This window comes from Centruroides sculpturatus, unplaced genomic scaffold (genome assembly GCF_000671375.1).
Source record: "Centruroides sculpturatus isolate CEXI.00-Female unplaced genomic scaffold, Cexi_2.0 scaffold34, whole genome shotgun sequence".
Taxonomy (NCBI): domain Eukaryota; kingdom Metazoa; phylum Arthropoda; class Arachnida; order Scorpiones; family Buthidae; genus Centruroides; species Centruroides sculpturatus.
This window is the reverse complement of record NW_019384328.1, coordinates 989,841-998,532: the sequence shown is the minus strand read 5'-3', so window position 1 is coordinate 998,532 and position 8,692 is coordinate 989,841. Positions and strand designations below refer to the sequence as shown.

The window sequence follows — 8,692 nt, the reverse complement described above, 5'->3', positions numbered from 1 at the left end:
CAAAAAAATATACGTATTTTGGAAATGTTGAGTCGAATTAGTCTAGAATCGATTAATTTTATGAAAGAAAACCTTTCAAACAGCCGTAGTCCGTAAACTATGATTCCTACAAAATTGATTCATAAAGAACGGAACGTATCTACCGTCTTATAGGGGGATCTACTGTACACTCTTCAGAATTTATTTTACTGTCTGATGTTCTCATAGTCTGCATTATGTCTATTAGTGTTTTCAATGTTTTCTTTACTTTGATTTTGAATTTTACAGAATCTGTTTGTTTTTCTCTATTCTGGCAATTTGGTTCTGATCATTCTGTTAAAAATGAGCTCTACTGAAGAGATTCCTGTCATAAAATAAGGAGGAATTCTGTATACATGTAGAAAAGTCAGAAATACATCTTCCATAGTTGTTCTTTCTAATCTAGCAGATCTGAAGACTATGAAGAAGACTTAATTTAGTTGTTTTACTTGACTATTAGCCTTCAGCCAATAGGATGTGAATCATATTCTAATTCCCAGAGATTTCATTTCTGTTCTGAATACTTTAGATGTAAACTGATTACCATCATTACAATTGATAGTGAATAGCCAAAAGTAAATAAAACAAATGTAGCCAATTTATGCAGTTGCAGAGGAAAGAAATGTTACCTCAGTTCATTTTGAGAAGTAATCTAACAGTGAAATTATTTGGAAATGATTTGCAAAAATCTAAGGCTAGATGTTGCCATGGTCTATATACCTAGATGTAGGTATTATTATTATTAAAAGAAGAGGGGAGTCCTCCAGGTATCACTCAAAGGTATAACCTGGAGGTTGGAAAAGTTCGGAAGGAAGAGGGAGAGTGATGAAGGGTAGGGGATGAGGATGGGGTAGAATGAAGAAGAGGGACCCTAGATGTAGGTAGAATTATTGGTTCACACATATGATTGTCATCATTTATCTGGCAAGCTGGACAATCTGCACTAACTTTTAATACTTGTCTATTTTGGGCTACCAAACTTAAGTTTGGAGAAGTGCCTTAGTTTTAGTTTTTCCTCGATGTATTTTGTAAGGAGGGCGCCCTTGGGGTGAAACCACCGTGAGGATAGTCCCCCTTTTAAGGACGCGGTGTACCTGAATCTAAACTTGCATGGAGGTCGCCCTTAAGGTGAAAGGTTACGACCCTCGCTTTGCCCGTGATCTGTCAGGATGACACGACAAAGCCTTTTCTGTATGGGGGTCGCGGTTTCTGGACGCAAAGACTCACACAGAGACAGTATTTACCAATTCAACGTGTTTATTTGTATTGAAAATCATGCTTACAATGAGATACACCAACGTCTTGTCAAAAGTCGAGAAGCTCGCTGGATAGTTTGTTAGTTCATCGGATGATGGTCAGCACAGACAAAAAGAAGGAGAGAGTCCTCTTCTTAAGAGTCATAAGTAGAGTCCTGGAGGTTGGAGGGATGGAAAACTTGGCACTGGGAAGTCGAGTCCTAGTCCCTTCCGTCCGTTTCTTGGGAGATCTCTGGGTTATCACGTATTCGTTCTCTGGAACCGTCGCTCTCGATCACCTACTCGCAATTTCCCCGTGTCCTTGGGACTTTGGGCTTTTATAAACTTTTCTCACCCGAAATCCCGAGGTTTTGGTTGGTCCAAAAGTTGGTCCCCTGCGATTCTATTGGTCCCTGGTCTGTTGCCAGGGACGCAATTCGGGCCGAGGGGTCGCCAAAATGACCCTGTCCGGGCTGTTTCCCTCCGGAGTCGGGTCAAGCCCTTTCCCAGATGACGGTCCCGTAAATTGTCACCTAATGTCTATTTTTCTGTCCCGGAGAGGAGGAAGCTGTCTCAGCCGCCGCCCCCTTCACAGGAGTGTCAGCAGGACCTGCTTTGAACTCTCTGTAAGGTGACGTCCAAAGTTTTCCCGACGGTCGATCCCTCGATCGTTCTCATGATTGACGACTGTGAATCTGTCAATTAGGCCTGGAAAGCGACAATTAAATCGTCTCGCACCCCGTTCCTTGGTCACACCGATCCTATTTATGTAATAAGTCACCGATATATTGACTTTAGCTCGACAGCCAGTTTCCGTCCCAGGGGGAGTGTGTGGTCCCGGCCTCACAATTTCATGAGCTATATGCAGATTCCTTTAACACAAGAAAATGGAATTACTAAAAAAAATCTTGTTTCTAGAAGCAGCACCTTTTCAAGAAAGCTCTCCTCATAAATTTTTAAATTCTGTTGTTGCTTTATATCAATCACCTGTGCTAAATGCGCACTCAATTGTTTGTATTTCCTGATCCTGAAAAATTTAGATAAACCTACATTTCAAGTTCCTTCTGAACAAATGTCCTGATGGATAGTTTTAAACAGAAAAACATCTACTTTTGTGATTCAAACTCTACATTGGACAGAAAAGAATAAACCAAAAAAATCTTTGATCATATCTAACAATATTTACATTTCAGTTTAAAGCAATAAATTTTACATGTTTATTTAAAATTATATTGTCTTGCTATAATTATAATGGATGATGATGCAGTCATTCTGAATTAATTTAATTGTTTTATTATTTAATTTCACATTGGACTCATTCTTATTCTTATGATTTGAAAATAAGGAACTATATTTTATTTTAATCTAATATTATATAATGATATATTTGTTAAACTAATCATTTTATAATTGATTAATTTTTAAAAAAATTACAGACAGCAAATAATTTAGAAATAATTTGGAAAACTGTAAAAGAATGGGAAGAAAAATGCACTGAATGGAAGAAAATACCATTTTTAGATCTCGAAACATCAGAAATTGAAAAACAAACTAATTTTATTTTTTTAAAGCTAGAAAATTTTATGAAAAGTTTGGTAAGAAATATTAATTTTAAAATATAGAATCATGTAATGATTTGTAACTTTATAGTACAGTGTAACCTGGTTAACTCAAACTGGGATAACTTGAAATTGCATTTACTCAGTCATTTTTTTCCCCAATTGTCTAGCATAGGGATTTATTTGTGTGTTAAATGAAACTGTTTAACTGAAATGTTGGTTTTCATAAACTCCTGGAAATTTAATTTAAATAAAATAATTAACATTCATCTATCAAATAAACTAGTTAGAAACTTTCTATAAAGTGGGACCATGTATGACTTAAAATAAAATAAATATTTATAATGTTTATTTATGTTTATAATGTCATTAACAGCGGGTGGGGTGGATCACTTCCATACAGCATGTCTGATCTAGATACAGTAACTGCCATTTGAATCTTTTTTTTTTTAACATTTGTTTTTGTTTTATTTCATTGATGATTGATTTCTCTGACTAGCTTACATAATAAATAAATAGAATTTTGACAAATTAATTAAAAACAATTATAGTCCAATTCTATGTAAAAATGTCAATCTTTGTTGCAAAGTTTTAAAAATATAAGTCATAAAGAGTGGTATTTTTGTGATAAAAGATAAAAAACAGATTGATTCTAGGTGCAAAATATTTCAATTTAAAATAATCCTTACTAAACACTTAGGAGTGAACGGATTAACATTCACATTCAGGAAAGCATCTGTCAGTAGCTTATTTAACCATTCAATTAAGTATTTTCAAGTTTCTGGACAATACTGAGAGGTTTATATTGACACAATGATTTTATGTAATAAGACTCAGAGAAATACTGTATGGATAGTTTATTATGGGCCATCAATAAAACAACATACAAAATCTTGGTTTTTTACGTGAACCTCCATATCTCTAAACTTTTTAACTCAAAGTCTGAATTTTTTTCTTGTGATTGATTCGAGTTAACAGGTTCCACTGTATTATTAAAAGTAAAGAATTAAGTAAAACTAGTATAAACTAGAATATCACTGTAGCAATTTTTTCCATTTTGGTCAATTTTCATTTTGAATAGGTTTTAGTACTTTTTTTTTTTTAAATCTTTAAACTATACAAGTTAAATATCAGACACTTTCATTTTTATAGTAAAACCACTTTTATTATATATGTAAGAAACATTTTATTACTAGGATTCATCCAAAGTGATTTTGACTAAAGATGGGAGTATTTGAATGTAAGAAATGACATCTATTCTATTCTAAAAAGTTGTTATTGTTTCTGAGAACTTGTGCTACAATCAAGGTCAACTTGTTACAAACAAATGATAGTACATATGATTTGTTTTTAACAATGTATTAATGCTGAAAGACAGTTTTAAAATATACATCTAAATCTAAGGGTTTTTTATTTCAAAATTTTTTTTATTTTGCATAATTTAAGTTGACATTTATGCAAATGAATTGTTTTGTTTATTCACAGATGTAATGTTTTACAAACACACTAATTTACATGTCATTCTGCTCCTTATGTCTAAGTCATACTAACATCCTGATTGATAGTTTTTGAGATATCAGTTAATATGATTGTTATGCTTAACTTTTGGATACCAGTTTAATTAAATATTCAGTGATTTCATTATGATAACAAGTAATTAATTAAAATTTTGCTAAAAATAATTAAATAGTTTAATATTACAGGATGAAAAATGGGAGGTTGCTGAATATTTATATATTTCCATAACTAAATTCAAACCTATGATATTTATTGTAACTGATTTAAAAAATCCAGGAATAAGACCTCGCCATTGGACATCCATTCAAAATATTCTTGGAAGAGTGTTTAATTATTCTTCACCTAATTTTAACATATATGAAATGATTATTCTTGGAATTGAAAAACATAAACAAGAAATTACTGAAATTGTTTCTGCTGCTATGAAGGAATTAGAAATTGAAAAGGTAATTTTTAGAAATTTATTTAAAATGTATTTAAAGCTTTGAAATTATTTAGCAACATTGATTTTTATTATTGCAGAACATTTTAGTTATAATTATAAATGTACTATATGTAATTTTTGACAGATAGATAAAAATAATTCATGATGATGTTATTTATTAATTGTTTCTGAACTATGCATAAGTGCATCACTATCAAAACCAAGTATAGTAAGACCCTGCTTAACGGTGATTCAATATAGTGCGATCTGCTTGACGCTTAAAAAAACGCTCAAAATTTATGCTGATTCAAATTAATGCGGTATATCATTGAGTTGTATATAGTACGATTATTCGCAAACATTAGCAAAAGGTGGCAATTCGTTGTAGTGCTGTACTTTACTATAGGCTTAATTTGTTATACATATGTATTATCTAAGTGCACATATTTTGTATGTGTTATAGTGCACATATTTTGTATGTGTTATAGTGCACATATAGTGTTATATTTTTTCCAAAATTGCACAAAACAAACACAATTGTTTTGTGCAATTTTGGAAAAAATATTTGTTTTGTGCAATTTTGTTTGTTTTGTGCAATTTTGGAAAAAATATAACATCATGGATGCCATAGGAAATATCAACTTGGCTTGGCAAAAATTAACTGATAAATGCATGAACAGAGTGTGGAATAAGTTATCACTGAAGGTATCCAAGAATTCTCATCAAGAAGAGCCTATTGCTGTATTGTTAGGTTGACAAAATTGCCAACTTAATCGATACAGGAGATGTAGACAAGCAGGATATTGGGAGTTACTCAGGTTTCTAGTAAGAGCCTTATCAACTATGACTTGAAGAACTGGCAGAACAAGGAATTCATGTAGAACTTGAAAATAGAGATCCTGAAAGTGAAGAATCCAAAGAACTTGCTACAGATTCCTTTAGTAAAAGTTTGGTAATGATAACCATTCATTCATTCATTCATTCATTCATTTAGATTTATTAATGTAACAAGGTTATATGACCTGATGTCGCAAATGCATAATCAGGTATTATAATACAATACATTTGTTAGTTGGTTTTACAAACATAAAATAACAGTACAGTATCGTTGTAAAATTGCAGGTATATGTTTTGATTTTACATGACAATTCTTGATAATTAAGTACATTTGTTGATTTACAAACATAGATAGTAATAACATGGATAATACTATGTACTAATAGCAATTGGTTGACACACAGAAGTTAGCAAGTCTTTTTACAAGAAGAGTATTACAGATGTTTTAAATGCTGAGTTATATATACAAAGTATAATTAGAACATACTGTTACAAAGTATAACGATAATGTTACAACAGCTGATAAAATAACAACAGTTTTCTGTAAAACAATTAATAATAAAGCATAAATGCTAATATGTAATATATTAACAATTAAAAATTAAATATTAAAAAATCAAAAATCAAACTCATGGCAAAGAAAGTGTCTAGAACAGCAATGTTCCAGTTGATAGGAAGATTTTCAATCAGTCTTTGAAGAATCTTGTATGAGATTGTTATGTAAGAAAGCAGAGTAACACATATGAGACTGTCACTGTGAACTTTTCATAAGTCCATGGGTATCCTCAGCACCACTAAAGTCTGTGAGTGAGAAGAGCTGCAAAAGTTTGAGGGTGTCCTTAACACCACAAAAGTCCATAAGTGAGTTGTACCACTTGAAAGTCCATTGGATGTCCCTAAGCACCACAAAAGTCCTTGAATGATTTGACAAAAAAGAAAGTGAGACCAAAAGTTACAAAACTGCACAGGAAATTGTAGGTCAAACAAGCAGGGGTTATGTTGTATGAAATAATATTCCACCAGAAATACATCAGTGAAAGAGAAGGATTTTATCATTAAGAAAACTCAAAGGATTGCAGTAACTCGAAAATGTTTTTCAATTAATTGAAGAAGCAAATCATGAGATTCTTTGTCTACTGTAAGCATATGGGCTTCAAAGGGCAAAGAAAGATTTTTGCTAATCATGTTAGTCTGTATATTGTTTCTTTCACATTCAGTACAATCAAATATATAATGAAGACTGCCATCAGTTGTATTGCAAACAGGACAAAGGGGACAAAGGTTATTGTTGTATATAGTAAAGTGAGTTAAATATGAGTTAATATGCTTGTGACCAGTATAAAATTGAACAGTTTCGTGATTAACAACAATCCAAGTATTATGTATAAGTTTAAAAATCTCAGGAAAAAATAGTTTGGTACAAGACGTGTTAGCGTTTCAGTCATGCTGCCATTCCAGAAGCATTTCATTTCATAGTATTTTTTTAACTCTTTGGTAGAGATTTTATTATAACTAATAGCAATATTCTCATCACCAGCTGCCAACCTGGCAAGTTGGTTGGCCCAATCATTCCCCCTGTCAGCAATATGTGAGCATATCCAACTGAAGTAGTATTCATTGTCAGAGTCAATTAATGTTCATAGAATGGTAAAGGCTAGAGGATGAGTAGACTCTTTCCTGAGCATTGGAAGTGATGAAAGAGAATCTGTTACTATAGCAATTTTAGCATTATTGATGACTCCTTCACACCAATCAATAGCCTTCAAGATTGCAAAAAGCTTGGCCTGTAAAACATTACAAAAAGCTGCAAGGCAGAAAACATTATAGTAAATCTCAACATCATTATGGTAGACTATGAAGCTAGCCCCAACTTGACTTACACATTTTGAGCCATCCGTGTAGATGATAATAGCGCAGTTTGTAGGAGAGACTCCGTTAAACCTGGACTTAGTGTAGGGGCTTAAGGTACATTCGAAGGGTATGTTTTCTTCTCAAGATTCTGCGTCAAAGACATTTGACAGTGTGGCAGGATGGAAGCCACATTTAATTTTCCATATCCTCTGCACATGAGTGATGTATTTATCAATTGGTGGTTTACGAGCAAGTACTTGCAGACTTGCAGTTGGGGGGTTCTGTATGCTTTTGTAATTAACAGTAATGCTTGTCGCTGAGCTGAGATTAATTTCTGCCACAGGTGTACTATTTCAACTGCTGCACCCAAGTACCACAACCGTATGCAAGTGCAGGTATAAAGATACTATCGTATATTGCGCTCATGGCTGTGCTATCAAGACCCCAATTTGATCTGGCCACTTTGGCAAACTCATGCGTAATGAATCCTGTGTGCTCGGTGATGTGCTGAATATGTTTGTTCCATAAAAGTCGATGATCGAGTATGATTCCAAGATATTTAAGGTCTCTCACTACCGCAATATGTTGTTCATACGGAGAGTTGGAACACATGTGTATACATTATGTTGTCTGGGCTTGTTAAAAACAATTGCCTTGCTCTTTGTAACATTGAAATAGAGCTTGTTTGTTACCCCCATTCATGAATCAATTTTAACGCTTGATTTCCCTTAATTCCTAAATCCACACATGATCGTCCCCCAATAAGGACATCTCTTATAATCCCCCAATAAGGACTAAGCATAAAGGTGATGAAAACCCAGGACTACTCGTAAGTATTGCCTGGGTGTGAAAAGAAAAAAGGAAAGGAATTAAGAGAAGAGGCGAAGGGGAAAAGGAAAGTGAGATAGGAAAGGGGATGAAAAGGGAAGTCCCAAGAGCATCGGCATTTATTGAATATAAAACAATAAGTTACAATTATTTACATTGAAGACAGGCTATTTGCCATACAGTGATTACATAAAATACAAATTGGTACTGACATGTATGAAACTTTGTATACAGTCGACCCCCCTATAAGATCGTTGATTTTTCCGTTTTATCTGAATTACATGTAGTACGAGTCACTTAGATTTTACAAATATGTGAGCCGTTCACAGCCCGGCACACGTATTTGTAAAATCTAAGTGACTCGTACAACATGTAATTCAGATAAAACGGAAAAATCAACAGTGTTATAGGGGGGTCGACTG

The 8,692-nt window shown here is 33.3% G+C and overlaps 1 protein-coding gene across 1 annotated transcript in view; it reads left to right on the top strand.

Annotated features, from left to right (window-relative positions):
• LOC111628789 (dynein heavy chain 2, axonemal-like) overlaps positions 1–8,692 on the top strand; it is a 116,197-nt gene that overhangs the window by 49,846 nt on the left and 57,659 nt on the right. Inside the window, exons 7-8 of the mRNA XM_023372634.1 lie at positions 2,690–2,848; positions 4,516–4,776. Of these exons, the coding sequence (XP_023228402.1) occupies positions 2,690–2,848; positions 4,516–4,776 (420 nt within the window). The remainder of the gene's footprint in view (positions 1–2,689; positions 2,849–4,515; positions 4,777–8,692) is intronic.